The sequence below is a fragment of the Heterodontus francisci genome, chromosome 7 (genome assembly GCF_036365525.1).
Source record: "Heterodontus francisci isolate sHetFra1 chromosome 7, sHetFra1.hap1, whole genome shotgun sequence".
NCBI classification, from domain to species: Eukaryota; Metazoa; Chordata; class Chondrichthyes; order Heterodontiformes; family Heterodontidae; genus Heterodontus; species Heterodontus francisci.
In genome coordinates, this window is record NC_090377.1 from 119,431,819 (window position 1) to 119,453,501 (window position 21,683).

General features: G+C 46.8%; 1 protein-coding gene across 3 annotated transcripts in view; it reads right to left on the minus strand.

Annotated features, from left to right (window-relative positions):
- LOC137372280 (collagen alpha-1(XVIII) chain-like) overlaps positions 1–21,683 on the minus strand; it is a 345,709-nt gene that overhangs the window by 97,630 nt on the left and 226,396 nt on the right. For all 3 annotated transcript variants that reach the window (XM_068036016.1, XM_068036015.1, XM_068036014.1), the window contains 6 exons: positions 14,135–14,267; positions 9,903–9,982; positions 7,804–7,830; positions 6,266–6,463; positions 4,239–4,265; positions 2,277–2,339 (listed from right to left, as the gene is read on the minus strand). In XM_068036016.1, coding sequence (XP_067892117.1) covers positions 2,277–2,339; positions 4,239–4,265; positions 6,266–6,463; positions 7,804–7,830; positions 9,903–9,982; positions 14,135–14,267 — 528 coding nt within the window. The remainder of the gene's footprint in view (positions 1–2,276; positions 2,340–4,238; positions 4,266–6,265; positions 6,464–7,803; positions 7,831–9,902; positions 9,983–14,134; positions 14,268–21,683) is intronic.

Below are 21,683 nucleotides of genomic sequence, written 5' to 3' on the forward strand. Positions count from 1 at the left end.
CTTGAGAGTAGATAGTGAAAACAGCTTCTGTGAGAACAAAATGTAGATTTGTCTCCCAATGAGGGAAGAAATCACGGAATGTAAAGCATAGAGTCAGAGTTTTACAGCACAGAAACAGACCCTTCAGCCCAACGTGCCTGTGCCGACCATCAAGCACCCGTCCTAACTAATCCCATTTCCCCGCACTTGGCCCGTAGCCTTGTATGTTATGGCGTTTTAAGTGCTCATCTAAATACTACTTAAATGTTGAGTGTTCCTGCCTCTACCATCCCTTCAGGGAGTGTGTTTCAGATTCCAACCACCGTCTGGGTGAAAAAATTCTTCCTCAACTCCCCTCTAAACCTCCTGCCCCTTACCTTAAATCTATGCCCCCTGGTTATTGGCCCCTCCACTAAGGGAAAAAGTTTCTTCCTATCTATCCCATCAATGCTCCTCATAATTTTGTATACCTCATTCAGGTCCTCCCTCTGCCTTCTCTGCTCTAAGGAAAACAACCCCAGCCTATCCAGTCTCTCTTCATAGCTGAAATGCTCCAGCCCAGGCAACATCCTGGTGAATCTCCTCTGCACCCTCTCCAGTGCAATCACATCCTTCCTATAGTGTGGTGACCAGAACTGTACACAGTGCTCCAGCTGTAGCCTAACCAGCGTTTTATACAGCTCCATCATAACCTCCCTGCTCTTATATTCTATGCCTCGGCTAATAAAGGCAAGTATCCCGTATGCCTTCCTAACCACATTATCTACCTGTGATGCTGCCTTCAGTGATCTATGGACAAGTACACCAAGGTCCCTCTGACCCTCTGTACTCCCTAGGGTCCTACCATCCATTGTATATTCCCTTGCCTTGTTAGATCTCCCAAAGTGCATCACCTTACACTTCTCAGGATTAAACACCATTTGCCACTGCTCCGCCCATCTTAGCAACCCATCTATATCGTCCTGTAGTCTAAGCCTTTCCTCCTCAATATTTACGACACCACCAATTTTTGTGTCGTCTGCGAACTTACTGATCATCCCTCGTATATTCACATCTAAATCATTAATGTACACTACAAACAGTAAGGGTCCCAGCACCGATCCCTGTGGTACCCCACTGATCACAGGCCTCCATTCACAAAAACAACCCTCTACTATCACCCTCTGCCTCCTGCCACTAAGCCAATTTTGAATCCAATTTGCCAAATTGCCCTGGATCCCATGGGCTTTTACTTTCTTAACCAATCTCCCATGCGGGACCTTATCAAAAGCCTTACTTAAGTCCATGTAGACTGCATCAACTGCTTTACCCTCATCTATACCTCCTCAAAAAATTCAATCCACGATCCCCCCCTGACAAAGCCATGCCGACTATCCTTGATCAATTCCTACCTCTCCAAGTGGAGATTAATCCTGTCCCTCAGAATTTTTTCCAATAATTTCCCTACCACTGATGTTTGACTCACCTGGTTTATTCCTGCTACCCTTCTTGAATAATGGTACCACATTCGCTGTCCTCCAATCCTCTGGTACCTCTCCTGTGGCCAGAGAGGATCTGAAAATTTGTGTCAGAGCCCCTGCTATCTCCTCCCTTGCCTCACATAACAGCCTGGGATACATCTTATCTGGGCCTTTGGATTTATCCACCTTTAAGCCTGCTAAAACAGCTAATACTTCCTCCTTTTCAATGCTAATTTGATCAAGTATATCACAATCTCAATACAGTATATCACAATCACAATGAAGATAAAGTAGTCAATGCAACAGGGTTAGCAACAACAAAAGAATGATTTTTGGTTAGTTAAGAAAGGCATCCTTTAACACAAGGTTAAAGATGATTGGGTGAAGGGAGGGTTAATTGGAGAGCAGCCAGGATAAAAGAAGTCTTGTCTGTGTCTCTGTATGGCTGAGAGAACTTGTTGAACAAGAGAAACTACGAGAGAGAGAAAAAGCTTAAAGCTTGAAGACCAAAATCTGCATCTGAAAGCACTTCTTTAATATGTGTAGTATAATCTGTGTTAGGTTGTTAATCACTGCCCGAGTCTGTGACTATAGTTTATCTGAACACTTAATAAACTTGGCTTTACCTTTATCTCAATAAAGTTGATACATAACAAAGCTTTGCTGCCCTATCTGTTCCTGCCTTGGAAGGGCATAAACCCCCACTATCTTATCTAATCTTACAAGTCTCTTCAAATTTATCCAAATCTTACGCCCTACAAGATAATGCACAACCGGCAAGAAATCTAGGAAAAAGAAAGTGACAAACAGCAAAGATGAATCTTGTTGAGGGCTTACCTTATCTCCTTTGGCCCCAATGTCACCAGGGGCCCCTGGGAAGCCTTGCGGTCCAATCTCACCCTAGACAAAGCGAGGAATAACAAAAATTGGATTACATTGGACCCCCCATTGCTCGTCTTCACACATAATCCAGGTTAAAAACAGTGCCCGAGGTGCATGAAGAGGAAATTTTTTTAAATAAACATAACCTAGACTGACACTCCAGTGCAGTACTGGAACATAGGAAAAGGCCTCACTGCCTCTTGAGCTTGTTCTGCCATTCATGGTATCTTCATTCCATTGACCCTTAGACAGCAAATGTGAGGGAGTGCTGCACCGTCGGAGGTGCTGCCCTTTGGATGAGATGTTAGGCAGAGGCCTTTTTGTTCTCTCAGGTGGATGTTAAAGGTCCCACGGCACTATTTCGAAGAAGAGCAGGGGAGCTCTCCCCAGTGTCCTGGCTAATAATGATCCCTCAACCAACATCACCGCAAAAAGCAGGTCACTATCACATTGCTGTTTGTGGGATCTTGCTGTGTGCAGATTGGCTGCTGCGTCACCTACACTACAACGAATGTACCTCATTGGCTGTAAGGCACTTTGGGGGGCCCTGAGGTTGTGAAAGGTGCTGTAGAAATGCATGACCTTTATTTTTAAAGGTACCATTGAAAGTAGATAAGAAAAAAGGCAAATAGAAACCTTTGTTGTGCAGCTAGGGACGTAGAAAATGAAAGCAAGGAGAGATGTTTGAACTTGTGCTTAGATAGACGACAGTGGGAGTACTGTGTGCAGTTATAGGACGCTCTGTTACAGGAAGGATGTAAAATCAAAGGAACAGGTTGTAATTCATCAAGAATGAAGAGTTACAGCTGATTAAACAGGCTGGGGTTCTCTTCACTATAAATGGGGTGACCTGATAGAGGCTTTTAACATTATGAAGCGGTTTGACACAGTAGACATAGAGAAGATGTTTCCACTTGTGGGAGACCAAAATTGGAGCCATAAATATAAGATCATCACTAATAAATCCAAGACGGAATCCAGGAGAAACCTCTTCACCCAGAGAGTGGTTAGAATGTGGAACTCGCTACCACATGGAGCGGTTGAGCCAAATAACTTAGATGCATTTAAGGGGAAGCTAGACAAACACGGGGGAGAAAGGAATAGGAGCTTTTGTTGATAGAGGTAGATGAAAAAGGGTGGGAGGAGGCTCATGTGGAGCATAAACACCAGTATAAACTAAAAGTGAAATACTGCGGATGCTGGAAATCTGGAATAAAAACAGAAAGTGCTGGAAATACTCAGCAGATCTGGCAGCATCTGTGCAGAGAGAAGCAGAGTTAACGTTTCAGGTCTGTGGCCACCCATCAGAACAGTATAAACCAGTATAAACTAGTTGGGACGAATGGCCTGCTTCTGTGCTGCAAATTCTTTATAATTCTACGCGACACTATGGAGCCAAAATTAATTAAGGGATGATCGGATACTGTAATCACAATGGGTCACGATAAGGTAAATAGTGAGAGGTTGTTTCCACTGGTCAGTGAGATGGTAATGAATGGATGAACACAACACTGGTTTTAAAAGGATTCTTAACACAGAGCACGGTTTCCAATGTGCAGCTCACTGCCACAAACCATCGCTGAAGCTGAGGCCCTTGTAGAAAGTAACTAGCTTGTTTCAAAAGGATTGCAACAGAAATGGGGAGTGAACAAGAGAGTGGATTAGAAAAGGTGGTTCTTGTGGTGAAAAGCCCTGGAAGAGGATTGAGCATAAAGTGCTGTCCCATTCTATCGGTGACTCTGTCCCATTCTATCGGTGACTCTGTCCCATTCTATCGGTGACTCTGTCCCATTCTATCGGTGACTCTGCTCCTTTCTTCTGCAAAATTCAATGACTGCAGGTTGCTCAGGGCCCAGCCACTTAGGACACTTGGGCCATCAATAACACATGCTTATAATTTTAAAAAAAGTCACTCACCCTCTTCCCATCTTCACCAGGATCACCCTGTGAGGAGAACACATACTGTCACACCAGTCTTAAGAGACACCTTAAATCTACTGGGTATTTAAGATCTTCATCAACACAGGGCTGGTCAAATGGTAGCTAAAGACACAAGGCGCATGAGGTGCGTGCCACTGACTGCCGACACACAGGTCTCCAGCTGTTGATATTGCACGAGCAGCAGGAGGCCGTGCAGCTTCTCGAGCTCACTGAGGCCCAGGAGAGAAAGGGTTTGTTGAATGGAGCCGTACCGTAAAAGCTTTCATACAGAACAAACTCGATCTTGAAGTGAACGTTCGGCCCCGTGTGGAAGTTCTACAGCTGGTGTCAGCGCGCAACAGCCCCTTCAGATGGGACGTGGTGTCAGTGAGCATTGCCACTGCTTTTTGAGCTCATGTCACTTTAACAACACTCTCCTCCGTCGGAAGGTGGGGCCAAGTCAAGCTCTGCCTCTAGACTTACATTCCAGTTTGAGGTACTGCAGGGATCCCACAAGGTCAAGGGCAACATGTTTCGTTCGGGTACAATGCCCGACCGAGCTCCTGGCTGCCCGTTTCGGTGGCCCAGGTGGACCTTCCAAGTTCCCATGGAGTCACTCAGAAGAAGAGCAGGGAGCACACTCAGTAACTTGCCAACAGACACCCCCAGTGAAGCCTGGTTGATCAGTCTGTGTTAGTCAGCATAACTCTACTGCAGGATTAACTTGTGTGAATTACTAGGAGATGTTTTAACATGAGGACTCCAAGAATCCTTTCAGGTGCCTCCGGAATTTCGGGGGTCATGGTGGGGGTGGGGGGGGGGGAGGAGTTCCCTCCTTCGCACAGCAAGGGCGACCATCCTAACAGGGAGGCCACAATCCCCACTTTAGGGTTGCCAACCCACCAGGATTGTTGCCGGGTCTCCAGGAAGTGAAGACTCATCTCCGGGACACTGCTACGAACGACCCGGGATAGAAACTGTACGGATCGTTAAAGCAGAACTGGGTGCTTTTGTTTCATTTTCTATCAGTGCTCGAGGATGCAGCAGTGGGAGGCTGGACGTCATGCGATGAAGCCTCCAGGAATACATCTAACCTGAGTTGACGACCTTGCCCCATTGCCAGTTTGGACGCTGGCAAACTTAGTCGGTGGGGGGGGGGGTGGGGGCAGTTGGGGGGTTTGCTCACAGTGGCTCTGCACCCATCCCCAGCTCTCAACCCCATCCTGAAAATTGCAGCACATGTCTGGGCCTAGGCTGCGGCTCCGCCTGCCGACGCCCACAAATGCTACAACAGAATACGCGTAAAAGGCTGTAAAGGATAGAACGGAAAATCAGCAAAGTTATGCTAAACTTATTTCAAACCTTGATTAGACCACACCTAAAGCAGTGTTCCAGCCTCCGTATTCCGAAAAGGATATAGCAGCACTAGTGAATGTGCAAAAACGATTTACAAGGATGATACCAGAACTAAGAGGTTTAAACCTATCAGGAAAGTCTGAAGAGGCAGAAGCTCCTTTTTTTTCTTGAGGGGTGGCCTAATAGAGGACATTAAAATTACAAAGGGGTTTGAGCGGGTAAATGTAAAGAAAAGGTTTGCACTGGTGGGGAAGAGCAAAAGATCCAAATCACAAATCCAATAAGGAATTCAGGAGAAAGGTCTTTCCAGAGGGAGTGGTGTGGAACTCGCTCCCGTTGGGAGTGGTTGAAGTGAATAGCATGGAAGAATTTAAGGCAAATCCCAATAATCACAGTAGGGAGAAAGGTATAAAAGGATATGCTGATAGGCTGAGATGAAGAGAGATTGGAGGAGGCTTTTGTGGAGCATAAATGCTGGCAGAGACCTGTTGGGCCGAATGGCCTGTTTCTGTGTTGCAAATCCTATGTAATTTCGGGGAGCAACGGGGCACAGTACAATGCCGTGCATTATCATGACTGCTACAATAAAAGCTCACACAGCAGTCGCCCAGATTATATGGCCACACCGGGGGATCGCTGGTGGAATCATTGTATTTGTCGCTACTCACCGGCTCCCCATCTCTCCCAGGTGGTCCGGGCAGCCCAGGTGGTCCTTGTACACCAACAGTGTGCTCCACAACAACTCCATCACCACGCTCCTGGACTGTCACAGGGGAACCAGCAGGTCCAGGAGAACCGGGAAGGCCTGGGATTCCTGGAGACCCCTTTTCTCCTTTCGGCCCACGATAGCCAAATCCAGCTGTGCCCTAACAGGGGTGGGTGGTGGCGGAAGGAAGAAGAGAAACTTAAATCTGACCTTCAGCTCACTGTCTGATTTTCTACTTCAACAAGCTGCATTTATATAGCGCCTATTAACGCAGTAAAATGTCTCAAGGTGCTTCACAGGAGCATCATTAAACAAAACTTGACACCAAGTCACATAAGGAGATATTAGGACAGTTGGCCAAAAGCTTGGTCAAAGAGGTAGGTTTTAAGGAGCGTCTTAAAGGAGGAGAGGGGCACAGAGAGGTTTAGGGAGGGAATTCCAGAGCTCAGGGCCTCGGCAGCCGGCGGCACGGCCGTCAATGGGGGAACAATTAAAATCAGGGATGCTCAAGAGGCCAGAATTGAAAGAGCAGATATATGTCAGAGGGTTGTGGGGCTGGAGGAGTTTACAGAGTTAGGGAGGAGCGAGGCCATGAAGGCATTTGAATACAAAACAAAAGGAGGATTTTAAAATCGAGGTGTGGCCGGGTGGGGAGTCAGCATCGGTCAGTAAACACAAGAAAACAGGACTTGTTGTGAGCGAGGATATGGGCAGCAGACTAGCTCAGGCGGACCTGGGATACTGGCACACACATGGCAATGAGTGGCTCAGTGCCCAACCCGGGAACCCCAAGGCTACTGCCAACTAGTGAGTCAATACCGATTGGCACATTCTGAGCCACGCAGCTGGGGACCGATAAAAAGCTGTTAATAAATCTCGCGCAGTGGGATTTCATATTAATCTGGAGGTTAAGATCCCGCAGTGCCATTCCCAGGCAAAATCGAGAGGATCTAACTGGTAGAAAGCAGCTCTTCTGATGACACCAAGTGTTGGAATAATGTGAGAGCATCACAGACCATCAGTCAGAACGGACCGAATGAGGCCAACCGCTCGGCAGCAGGATCTGGGATCTCAGCGCTGCCACCCACACTGATTCCTCAGCAAGGGCGTCTCTCTCCATCAAACTAGCTTAAAAAAATTTAAGTGCTTTGACGGAACAGATAGGCAGAAACTGTTTCCATTGGCAGGAGGGTCGGGAATATAACTGGCAAAAAAAAAGGGGGGGGGGAAGAGGAGGACTTTTCTTGCGGAAGGGAATTGTTCTGATCTGGAATGCGCTGCTTGAAAGGCTGGTGGAAGCAGATTCAATAGTAACTTCCAAAAGGGAATTGGATAAATACTTGGAAAAGAGAAACTTGCAGGGCTATGGGGAAAGAGAGGAGGAGTGGGACTAATTGGAAAGCTCTTTCAAAGAGACAGCACAGGCACGATGGGCCGAATGGTCTCCTTCAGTTCTGTAAGGTTCTATGAAGTCGAAGGAATATTCTGGCTATACTTCACCTTTTCACCCGGATCTCCTTTGTCACCCTGCAGGAAAGGAGCAAAGAAGAAAAAAAGCATCACGTTAGGAACACAAACTGGGAAAGGGGTGAAATGAGGAACTCGCCAGAGGTCACATCACTTTGTTCAGCCTCAGCGCCACCAGTCATCACAAGCACAGAATTGTAATCGAGCGCTCCCACTCACTAACCCTTTTACAGGCAGCCCAGCTCAAAACAAGCAAACGTAGGGCAAAAGAGTTGAATTTTAGGTCGTGCGCCCGCACCATCTAGGGATTGGGTTAAAGCTTCCAAAAGATCCTTTCCCCGTTCGTGGTCTTCCGGTTGTCAAAGGTGGAGAGGCCTTCAAACCCTAAAATCCATGCGTCTAGTGGAGAGACTGGAGAAGGTTAAGGGGAGATTTAACAAAGGGTTTTAATCGCGTAAATAAGGAGAAACCGATTCCACTGGCAGGAGGGTCAGTAACCAAAGGACACAGATTGAAGATAATTAGCAAAAGAAGCAGAGGGGAGAAGAGAGTTTCGTTTAAGCAGTGAGTTGTTCTGATCTGGAATGCGCTGCCTGGAAGGTTGGTGGAAACTGATTCAATAGTAACTTCCAAAAGGGAACTGGATAAATAAATTGAAGAGGAGAAATTTTCAGGGCTCTGGGGAAAAGAGCAGGAGAGTGGGACTAATTGGATAGCTCTTTCAAAGAGCCAGCACAGGCACGATGGGCCGAATAGCCTCCTTCTGTGTTGTCTGATTCTATGATTGTCTGTTTTGGTCACCTCACATGGTGGGTAATAGGTAAAGCTCTCGAAAGGGGTTCAGAGGTATGTCACCAGAGCAACGGTGAGCTTGAAGGCCTGTAGTTACCACAATTGGTGGAGATTCCATTAGGAAGAGACCGACTGTGAAGAGATTTGAATTGAGGTCTTCAGGATTGGACTGTGTCTATGGTATGGACTATTTGAGTTAGTGAGGACTTGTGTGTAAGTTATCTAGGTATAGAACCAGATTACAGGTCAGGCAGTTTTTCTTTATTTTGCTAAGGGTTGGTGCCCTCTGGAACAGCTCAATATGAGTTCAGTTTAGGGAAGGTTAGTGGGCACCGGGAGATGTGTCTGATGGTGGTTTATCTCCTGGAACTACTTTTATCGGCTGTTAGGTTCTTCTCACCACTTACAGGAGATTATGAGGCCTCTGGTGTGTTGTAGAGGTGGTGGGGGCAGCAATGGGGAGTCACAATGCCCAGTCAGACCATGGCAACATGGGACTGCCTCAAGGGACTGGCTGGTTGATATGCCTCCGCATTTTCCTAAGTGGGCATTCCAGTGACTGGTGAACAGTGCACCACAGCCACTGCACCAGGCAGCACTGGCAAAGCTACATCTGGCACAGGTTCTGCATGGCACAACACTGTCCAAGATTGCCTTCCTTATCCACCTCCAGTCAACACACAACCTCATTGACAACTGGTACCAGTGACAGTGAGCATGGAATGGTCCTTAAAAAAAAAAGGCAACTGCTTCACTAATGCTTCTTAGGGCAGGAAAGCTCCCGTCCTGACCTATTTTTCTACGTTTCTATTAAGGATAAGGGGTAAGCCATTTAGGACCGAGATGAGGAGAGATTTCTTCACCCAGAGAGTGGTGAACCTGTGGAATTCTCTACCATGGAAAGCAGTTGAGGCCAAATCATTAAATATATTCAAGAAAGAGTTAGATATAGTTCTTAGGGCTAAAGGGACCAAGGGAAACGGGGAGGAAGCGGGAAAAGGGTACTGAGTTTGGACGATCAGCCATGATCGTATTGAATGGCGGAGCAGGATCGAAGGGCCAAATGGCCTACTCCTGCTCCTATTTTTCTATGTTTCTATATCCTTACCCTGTCTGGGCCTAAATATGACTCCAGTCCCACACCAACGTGGTTGACTCTTACTGGCTCTCTCGAAGTGGCCACTCAGTTATAACAAAAAAACCACTACCAGCAGCTCAAGAAGGCCCACCTCACTGCGATCTCAGGGCAACAACCTGCGGCACCCACATCCCAGAATTCATTTTGAAAACGTAATCTGATGTGTAGCAGCCTGTTCTGCATGGACCCATTTCGCACGTACCTTCTCTCCTTTGAATACAGTGGCCGTACCAAAGCCAGACCCACTGTCACCTTTTGGGCCAATCTTCTCTCCTCCAGAGCCTTAAAAGGAACAAGAGAGCAGCTAGTCAAAGATTGGCTTCATTCTATGCCCAATGACCGGCGTTGGCGTCTCTCTGTGGGACGCCAACACTGTAGAGCCAACCTCACTCAGCTGATGAACCCTCAGCTGATCCTCACCTATTGGCTCAGTCAGGGCTAGATTTCCACAAGGAATCTCAACCGTTTTCAGTGTGCCAGCCCACTCAGTGTCAGCCTCCCTTTGTCACCTCCAGACTCAACCATTCCAGCGCTCTCTCCTGGTCAGCTTCCCTCCCTCCACCCTCCGTGAACATGAGCTCATCCAAAACTCTGCCGCCCATTTTCCAACTTGTACCAAGTCCCGCTCACCCATCACCCCCGCTGTACTGGCTGACCTAATTGCTTCAATTATGGCCTCTTGCACATTCACCTCTTCCTGGCCCCGACTCTCCTCTCAGGTGGACAGAAAAGATCCTATGGCATTATCTGAAGAGGAGCTAGGGCATTCTCCCAGTATCCCTCAACCATCACCACCACAAACAGATGACCTGCTGATCACCACATTTGTGGGATCGTGCTGTGTTCAAATTGGTTGCTGCGTTTCCGACATTACAACAGTGACTACACTTCAAAAGGTACTTCTCGGCTGGAAAGCGCATTGGGACATCCTGAGGTCGTGAAAGGCGCTATAGAAATGCAACTTCTAACTTTCTTTCCCAAGTGAGAATGAGCACTCTCATCACACACCGAATGGGGGTCTTTACTCTGCCCACAGTGTGATTTAACCAAGAAATGTAACAAAAGCAGAGGCGACACGAGAATAAAATGAGGTGAGGATCAGGCTCGATTGTGGATGTCCTCCGCCTACCCCAACTATTAATAAACAGCCCACGGACACTGTTCACCACTTCAGGGCATTGCCACAGGAGGGATGGCGGGGGGGAGAAAGAGACATCGGGAGACATTGGATTACAAAATACCCCACACTGAACATCCACCCAGTACAGATTTCCACCATCTTCATGTCTTCACGAAATATCTTTGCACATGGATCTATTACTGACTAGCAATGTTTGCCTGCTGTGACGGTGGCAGATTCTTTGCAGGTGACGATCATGGAAAAGGCATGTCTCTGTGGTATCTGGCATGAACGCTGGAGAATTCCCGATCGGCAGCCTCTTGAATAGTTGAGGCACAAGCACTCCTGGTTTGGAGGGACTCTGGTATAAGCAGACTCCTTCCCTTGTCCACGCCTTTCATCAGCAACCTCGTGTCTGTTAGTTTGGAACTCGCAGGTTGCTTTCCTGGTTGTTGAGTGCCAGCTGTCTCTGTCGGCAGCCTACTGCTCCCACACCCATTGATCAATGTCAACGAGAGAAAGCTGTCTTTTCAGCTGCTCTTTAAATCATTTGCGAGGTGCACCTTGATCTCGCTTGCCGGAGCACAGTTCACCATAAAGCACAGCTTTTGGCATTCTGGAATCCTCTATGCGTGACACATGTCCTGCCCAGCGCAATTGGCATTGTAAAAGAATGCATTCAATGTTGGGCAGATTGGCTCTGTTGAGAACTTCACTCTCTCTGCAATTCTGCTTTCTACCACTGGATGGTGCTGCGACTCCACAAAGCGACCTGTGGCGCTTCCAAATCACATCCGGCAGCCCAGAAGACACAAGCCCAGGACCCCAACCTTGCTACACTACACTTCACGCTTTATTGTGGGGTATTCCACATGGCGTGAACCCCGAGCTGACAATCCCCTGTAGCTGCCGTTGTTCCCGAGTACGTAACATTACTGCATCAAAAGCACTGGCAGATCCAGCATAAAGAAAGACTTGCATTTATATGATGTCCCAAAGCACTTTACAGCCTGTGAAATGCTTTATAAGTTTAGTCACTGCTGTAATGTAGCAGCCAATTTGTGCACAGCAAGATCCCACAAACAGCAATGTGATAATTACCAGATAATCTGTTTTTGTGATGTTCATTGAGGGATAACTATCCTGCGCTTCTTCAAAATAGTGATGGGATCTATTAACATCCACATGAGAGGGCAGACAGGGCTTTGGTTGAACGTCTCATCCGAAAGACGGCACCTCCGACACTGCAGCACTCCCCCAGTACTGCACTGGAGTGTCAGCCTTGTCTTTCGCACTCAAGTCTTGGAGTGGGATTTGAATCCACAACTTTGCATCTCAAAAGGCGGGAGGGGGATCCAACGAGTCACAACTGACACAAGGAGCACCATGGGAACATTTACAGGCACAGTCTCGGATTCGCCCGAAAGACGGCACCTCTGACAGTGCAGCACTGCCTCAGCAGAGAGAGGCAGATGGAGACAGAGAAAGAGACAGATTAAGAGAGAAAGAACAAGAGCACATCCAGCAGGCTGAATTTGAGATTGCCATACTTCACAGAAGGGGAACTGGTTCCATTCTAAAGGTATTCTGTCATTCACTGGAAGTTGGAGCAGCTGGAATAGCATAATTATTTATGTTGTGATATTGCAGGCAACTGAAGCAGTTTTTAATGAAGATGTTTTTCAATGTTTGACCGACACAGAGACAGGTGTAACCAACACACTTGTGGGTGAAGAGAATGTTTAAATACAGCAGCAGTGATTCACCTGTACAGATGGGCTTGCTCAGCATACAGACCACTCCTCCATCTGTAGATATCTACTGTAGAAATATAACAGCAGCTGTCTGCCCCAGACTCACCTTCAACTCACAGCGAGCTCAAAACAAGCCAGCCCAACACTATCCTCCCCCGCGGCTCCAGTCGGGAGTGAGCCAGTCCACCAACAACTCCAGTGGGCAGTCAGTCAGTCCACCAGCAGTTTCCCAGCAGCTCCAGTAGGGAATGAGCCAGTCCCCCAGTAGCTCCAGCATGGACTCAGAGGCTAGGAGCTTCCCACTGAGCCACAGCTGGCACATTGGATAAGCCATGTTGAGCCAATGAACAGTCTCATGTGTCTGTGTGGTGGATTTACTTTTCCACACAACACTTGGCTAATGTGGCAGGATTCTGGAGAATGTCCTAGAGTTGCCAACTCTGGTTGGACATAGCCCTGGAGGTTTCATTACATGGCCTTCCGCCTCCAAAAGTGATGTTTTCCCCCGTCACTAATACTTTTGTAACTAATAACTGAAAGTGTTGAAATACAATGAAAAAAAACACCAATTTGTCTCAATGCCCTTCCGATATTCCTCCCACAATTGCTCACAGCAGTGACCAGACTAATCCTTAATGCCTGGACACTCCACAGCAATCCTGGAGAGTTGGCAACCCTGAGGATGCGTTACTGACCCAAGGCCTCGCCATCAAATACAAGTAGCTCCCGAGTTTGATCCCACTTAATCAAGCTCGGCACTTTCCGCCTGTGGATTATCATAGGACAGCAAATGGCACTGGTTTGCGTGAAGTCCTGGTCACCACCACAGCAACAACCACCTGCATTTACATAGCAACCTTAACATGGTAAAACGTCTCAAGGTGCTTCACTGGAAAGTTATCAGACAAAATTTGACACCGGGCCACAGAAGGAGCCATTACATCAGCTGACCAATAGCTTGGTCAAAGAGGTTGGTTATAAGGAGAGTCTTAAAGCAGGAGAGAGAGGCGGAGAGGAGGAGAGACAGAGAGGCGGAAAGGAGGAGAGGTTTAGATCCCAGGCAGCTGAAGGCTCGGCCGCCAATGCTGGATCAATTAAAATCGGGGATGCTGATGAGGCCAGAATTGGAGGAGCGCAGAAATCTTGATGGCTTGTGGGGTTGGAGGAGTTTACAGAGATAGTGAGGGGCGAGGCCATGGAGGGATTTGAAGACAAGGATGAGAATTTTAAAATGGAGGAATTGTCGGACAGGGAGCCACTGTAGGTCAGCGAGCAGAGGGGCGATGGGCAAACAGGACTTGGTGCGAGTTAGGATACAGGCAGCAGAGTTTTGGATGAACTGAAGCTTACGGAGGGGCAAAGGTGGGAGGCTGGCCTGGAGAGCATTGGAATGGTTGAGTCGGAGGTCCCAAAGGCGTGGATGAAGGTTTCAGCAGCTGATGAGCTGAGGCAGAAGCGGAGATGGGCGGCGTTAGAGTTGGGCTGCCTCCTCTGCTCCACGTGCAAGAGTTGAGTTGTCAGAGACAGGCATCCATATTGAATCAAATGAAGATGTCCTACCTCTCTGCACCGTAGGGTGCCGTGTCCATTTGCTGCTTTCCTCAACAGGTTTTAGTGGCGCGGTTTCGTCAACACTGATGGGAGGGGGGTGAACTGGTGGGTGCTCTGGGAGGCGGTGAGAAGGAGGAGTCACCTGCGGAAAAACAGACCTGGTTTAAGAGGCGAGTTGAAAAGCGGCTCCTTGGTGCAGTGTCTTAACCACATTCCTTCCTTGGCGTAACCTTCAATAAGTCAATGCCAAAGGCAATTCCTTGACCACTGACGCACAGTGGCAGCAGTGTGTACCAGGTACAGCATGCACTTCTTCAACTCACCAAGGCTTTTGTGATCTTACCACCCGAACTGTCAGCCTCCTCCACCTACAAGGGCAAAGGCTGCAAGTTATGTTTCGAAACACCATCATCTGCAAGTTCATCAAGTCCCACACACCATTCTGACTTGGAACTATATCGTCATCCCTTCACTGTCACTGGGAACTCCCTTCCTAACAGCACTGTGGGTGTACCTACACCACATGGACTACAGCGGTTCAAGAAGGCAGCTCACCACCACCTTCTCAAGGGCAATTAAGGATGGGCAATAAATGCTGGCCTGGCCAGTGAGCCTGGTGTAATGTTGCTGAACTAGGAAAGCAGGAGAGACTCATCCAAAGTGAACTGAAACCACTCAAGCATGCATTTGTGAGAAGAAGGAAACCTGCATTTTTATAGCACCTTTTCCAACCTCAGGATGTCCCAAAGCACTTTACAGCCAATGAAAGGAGTTTTTGAAGTGTTGTAATGTTGGAAATGTGGCAGCCAGTATGTGCACAGCAAGATCCCATAAACACCAAAGTGATAATGACCGGATAATCTGTTTTAGTCACTTTGCTTGACGGATAAATATTGGCCAGGACACCATGGCAAAATCCCCTGCTCTGCTTCGAAATAGCACCACGGGACCCTTTATGTTCACTTGAGAGGGCAGATAGGGCCTCAGTTTTAACACATCATCCGAAAGGCAGCACCTCCAACAGTGCAGCACTCCTTCAGTACTGCACTGGCAGTGTCAGCCTGAATCTTGCGCTCAAGTCCTGGAGTAGGACTTGGACCCACAACCTCCTGACTCGGAGGCAAGAGTGCTGCCCACTAAACCACAGCTGACACCACTATGGATATCTGACGGACGATCAAAGTGGAGTAGAAGGGAACCAGAAGAATCTAGTTGGGTTCAAGTATCAACTACGGTTCTGTCATCTCCTAGCAACAGAAAGTTAGTAAGCAATTTGGGTTGGCCCAGATTGAACACAATCTGCACTTTGACCTCACTGGGTCAAAAGGTTCACTTGGCCTAAAGAAGAACATTGTCCCAAGGAATTTAGTTGTGGGATTGGATGTGAACAAGCTTTTGTCTTAACCAACACAGGCAGGTGGATGTTGTAAAACCGGCACTGTGGGCTGAACTGGACTTAGCGCAATACATCCGTCAGCTTCGCGAGTTAGTATTCCTACTGCACACTATCCTTTTCTATTTCGGAGTTTTGTGATGCCAGCTAAAGGCAGACTCATAATGTCAGCAAGTGGCATAGACAGAAAGCAAGACTTGCATTCAGAAAGAAAAGCAAAACACTGCAGATACTGGAAACCTGAAATAAAAACAGAAAATGCTGGGTCAGGCAGCACGTGTCGAGACAGCAAACAGCGTTAATATTTCATCAGATTTGGAATAAGTTAGAGGTGTTAACAGGTTTTAAGCAAATACAGAGCCAGGGAAAGGAGGGAGGGAAGGAAAGAATATATGGGAAGGTTTGTGATCAGGCAGAAGGGCAGGAGAGATTAAATGACAAAAGGGATGATGGTGCGAGGCAAAAAGGAGATGGTAAAGGGACAAGTAAGGAAACAAAAGATGGACCTTGAGGAGGTGTAAATGGGAAAATGCAGAATCATCAACAACAGCTACTGTCTGAAAAAATGGGAGCAATGGTTTAGAGATACAGCACTGAAACAGGCCCTTCAGCCCACCGAGTCTGTGCCGACCATCAACCACCCATTTATACTAATCCTACTCTAATTCCATATTCCTACCACATCCCCACCTGTCCCTATCACCTACCTATAGTAGGGGCAATTTATAATGGCCAATTGACCTATCAACCTGCAAATCTTTGGCATGTGGGAGGAAACCGGAGCACCCGGAGGAAACCCACGCAGACACAGGGAGAACTTGCAAACTCCACACAGGCAGTACCCAGAATTGAACCCAGGTCGCTGGAGCTGTGAGGCTGCGGTGCTAACCACTGCACCACTATGCCGCCCAGAAATTATTCAACTCAATATTGAGTCCAGAAGGCTGTAAAGTGCTAATCAAAAGATGAGGTGCTGTTCCTCAAGTCCCCAATGGGCTTCATCAGAACAGTATAGGAGGCCAAGGACAGCAAGGTCAGAGTGGGAATGGATTGGAGAATTATATTGTGTCTTTCATGACCTCTGGGTGGCATACATTTGAGCGCAGCAAGCTCCCGCCAACAAGCAATATGATAATGACCAGTTATCTGTTTTAGGTGTTGGCTGAGGGATTATTTGCCAGGTCACCGGGGATAACTCCCCTGTTCTTCTTTGAATTAGAGACTTAGGATCTTATACATCCACATGAGAGGGCAGATGGGGCCTCAGTTTAACATATCGTGCTCACGATAGGGATAGTTATGAACTAAAGTGAACTACAGCAATTATGAACTGTAAAAATGAACTGATGAACTAAACTCCAAAAGAATGGACACGCTTTATCTGCATTCAAGATGGAGTAAGAGGTCAGGTGACCTCTCCTATACATCAAATATACACAGTGAATGTTGTACCCTAAACCCATCATCACATCTGGACTAGTCCTGGGGAAGGCACATTAAAATGCTAAATAGCCCATTCAATGCTTAATGGCTCTTATTTCCAAGAATTGGGTTTACAAAACCTTCGCAGACAGGGAGACTCCAGATTCAAAGCCAAGATAATAGGTGGGACATAACACCACTTTATTAAGATAAGCCACATTCAAACCCTATTGTTTAACAATGGCCCCATGTTTAAAGACATTGTTATGAACACAACAGGGGAGAGCATTTATGGTCACCTGACCAAAACCAAGCCTGCTAAGGGTTTTTCTTTTTAAAAAAAAGACACTCCTCTGAAAGACAGATCGGTTAGCTAGGAAGGCAAGAGATCCATCCCAGCCAAGAAGACAACCCTGCCTGTAACATCTTTAAACCACGGAGGCAGAGACTGCAAGGTGACCTTGAAAACTCCCCACCTGGGAAATCATAACAGGATCCTCACCATCGACTTTGACTGAATCTTAACCAGATGAGTCTGCAAAACTTCAGTGAACCAAGAAAAGGAACACCACTGTTAAAAAAATTCTGTCCAGGAAACCAAGAAGGTTTCAAAAGTGAACTCTTTTTCCAACAATCGGACAGAAATACATGCTATCCTCTAATCTCCACCTCATGTGTGTGCATGTGTGAGTGGGTGAGGTTGTGATATTTTTTGGGTACTGCTTAATAAATAATTTACCTTTCTTTAAATCCTATGAGAAAACCTGCAGTTTATCTGTTTATTTGACCTCTAAAACACTCAGGGATTAAAACAACTTTTTTTAAAATAGTGTCAACGATCAGTTGAGAGGCGAAAAGAGGAAGTCATCGACACCATCCCCCCACTGTCCGTAACAAACGTCTCATCCGAAAAACGGCACCTTGGGCAGTGCAGCACGCCCTCAATACTGCACTGGGAGTGTCAGCCGAGATTTTGTACTCAAGCTGCTGGGATTTAAACCCATAACCTTCTGCCTCACAAGTGACAGCGCTACCCACTGAGCCGCAGTTGACACTTAAGTTACCTTTGAAGTGCTTTGAGTTGTCCCGACATCATGAAAGGTGCTATCTAAATGCAAGTTCTCTTGTTCTTTGAAAGGCCATCACCTTTGCGAAAGAGCGTTTCGAAGTAAATTTGCCAAACACATTGTGAAAACATGCTTGTGGCTGCTAACGCAAGCTAAGTAATGATTTTAAGTTGAAATAAGTATAAGGTATCCACGAACAGATCATAGAGTCATACAGTCATAGTCATAGAGTTATACAGCACAGAAACAGGCCCATCAGCCCGCGCCATAGATTTACCTTAAATCTGTGCCCCCCCGGTTATTGACACCTCCGCTAAGGGAAAAAGTCACTTCCTATCTACCCTATCAATGCCCCTCATACTTTTGTACACCTTAATCATGTCCCTCCTCAGCCTTCTCTGCTCTAAGGAAAACAACCCGAGCCTATCCAGTCTCTCTTCATAACTGAAATGCTCCAGCCCAGGCAACATCCTGGTGAATCTCCTCTGCAACCTCTCCAGTGCAATCACATCCTTCCTATAGTGTGGTGATCAGAACTGTACACAATACTCCAGCTGTGGCCTAACTAGCATTTTATACAGCTCCATCATAACCTCCCTGCTCTTATATTCTATGCCTCAGCTAATAAAGGCAAGTATCCCATATGCCTTCCTAACCACCTCATCTACCTGTGCTGCTGCCTTCAGTGATCTATGGACAAGTACACCAAGTTCCCTCTGACCCTCTGTACTACCTAAGGTCCTACCATCCATTGTATATTCGCTTGCCTTGTTAGTCCTCCGAAAATGCATCACCTCACACTTCTCAGGATTAAATTCCATTTGTCACTGCTCTGCCCATCTTACCAGCCCACCTATATCGTCCTGTAATCTAAGGCTTTCCTCTTCACTATTTACGACACCACCAATTTTTGTGTCATCTACGAATTTACTGATCATACCTCCTATATTCATGTCTAAATCATTAATGTACACTACAAACAGCAAGGATCCCAGCACCGATCCCTGCAGTACATCACTGGTCACAGGCTTCCATTCACAAAAACAACCCTCGACCATCACCCTCTGCCTCCTTCCACTAAGCCAATTTTGGATCCAATTTGCCAAATTGCCCTGGATCCCATGGGCTCTTACCTTCTTAACCAATCTCCCATGCGGGACCTTATCAAAAGCCTTACTGACGTCCATGTAGACTACATCAACTGCTTTACCCTCGTCTACACATCTGGTCACCTCCTCAAAAAATTCAGTCAAATTTATTAGACATGATCTACCCCCTGACAAAGCCATGCTGACTATCCCTGATTAATCCCTGCCTCTCCAAGTGGAGATTAATCCTGTCCCTCAGAATTTTTTCCAATAATTTCCCTACCACTGATGTTAGACCCACTGGCCTGTAATTACCTGGTTTATCCCTGCTACCCCTCTTGAATAATGGTACCACATTCACTGTCCTCCAGTCCTCTGGCACCTCTCCTGTGACCAGAGAGGATTTGAAAATTTGTATCAGAGCCCCTGCAATCTCCTCCCTTGCCTCACATAACAGCCTGGGATACATCTCATCTGGGCCTGGGGATTTATCCACGTTTAAGCCTGCTAAAACTGCTAATACTTCCTCCCTTTCAATGCTAACTTGTTCAGGTATATCACTCCCTGATCTCTACACCTAGATCGTCCTTCTCCATAGTGAACACAGATGAAAAGTAATCATTTAAAACCTCAACTACGTCCTCTGGCTCCGCACATACATTGCCACTTTGGTCCCTAATGGGCCCTATTCTTTCACTGGTTATCCTCTTGCCCTTAACATACTTATAAAACGCCTTGGGATTTTCCTTTATCTTGCCTGCCAGTGTTTTTTCATGCCCCCTCTTCACTCTCCTAATTACTGTAAGTACCCTCCACTACACTTTCTATACTCCTCGAGGGCCTCTGCTGTTTTCAGCCCTCTGAATCTACAATAAGCCTCCCTTTTTTTTTCTTACCTAATCCTCTATATCCCTGATCATCGAGGGTTCCCTGGACTTGTTGGTCCTACCCTTCACCTTTACAGGAACATGTTGGCCCTGAACGCTCACTATTTCCTTTTTGAATGACTCCCACTGGTCTGATGTAGACTTTCCTACAGGTTGCTGCTCCAAGTCCACTTTGGCCAAATAAAGATCATATAAAGGGATTTCTTTACACAGGGGATGATGAGAACACGAAAGAAAAAAAGAATAACTTGCGTTTCTATAGCATCTTTCATGGCCACTGGACGTCCCAAACCACTTTTATAGCCAACCAAATACTCTTGAAGTGTAGTCACTGATGTAATGTAGGAAACGTGGAAGCCAATTTGTGCACAGCAAGCTCCCAAGAACAGACTTGTGATAATGACCCAGATAATCTGTTTTTTGTGATGTTGATTGAGGGATAAAGATTGGCCAGGACACTGGTGAGAACTCCCCTGCTCTTCTTCGAAATAGTGCCAACATGGGGTGGTGATATTGTTGACGTATTTAATGGATGGCTTGATGCATAAATGAGTGAGCAAGGAGTAAAGGGATATGGGTCAGGGTTGGGAGAAGCAATAAAGAGTGGGAGGAGGCTCATGCAGAGTATACAGATCGCAGAGAGCAGCTGGGCCGAATGGCCTGTTTCTCTGTTGTAGGTACTACGCAATTCTCAACAGGAGCAGAGTTTTTGGTGAAAAGTTGCATATCTGCTGCATTCTTGACTTGCAAGATCGCACTTTAAGACCATTTTACTGCCACATTTTCCCAAGCCATACATGGGCAATCAAGATTGCACAAGCAACTTGAATACAAGCTGGTACACAGAAGAGCTTATCGCTGGCTATTTTTACTTTGAAGGAGGGGGAGGAATTGAACAGGAGTGGCACACACTTCAAATGATTTGTCAGTCACATCTAATAAATTCCACAGTGCAGAAAGCAAGACAAAACTCCAGGCACCCTGTTAAAAAAAGGAACTTCCTATGTGACAGAGACCTATGGCCAAGCCGAGCCTTGACTATATATCACACACCTCGGGGCCATCTCACTCTCAGCTGGAGTACTGTGTACAGTTCTGGGCACCACTATAGGAAGGATGTGATTACACTGGAGAAGGTGCAGAGGAAATTCACCAGGATATTGCCTAGACTGGAGTATTTCAGCTATGAAGAGAGACTGAAAAGGCTAGGGTTGTTTTCCTTGGAACAGAGAAGGCTGAGGGGGGACCTGATTGAGGTATACCAAATTATGAGGGGCATTGATAGGATGGATAGGAAGAAACTTTTTCCCTCAGCGGAGGTGTCAATAACCAGGGGGCATAGATTTAAGGTAAGGGGCAGGAGGTTTAGAGGGGATTTGAGGAAAAATATTTTCATCCAGAGGGTGGTTGGAATCTGGAACACACTGCCTGAAGATATGGTCCAGGCAGGAACCCTCAACATTTAAGAAGTATTTAGATGAGCACTTGAAATGCCATAGCATACAAGGCTACGGGCCAAGTGCTGGAAAATGGGACTAGAATAGTTAGGTGCTTGATGGCCGGCACAGACACGATGGGCCGAAGGGCCCGTTTCTGTGCTGTATGACTCTAAGGTCCACCTGCCCTGGGCGACTAATCAAAAGAACACTGCTGAAACTCTCATCCATGCCATCTTTACCACCAGATTTAACTAATGCTTTG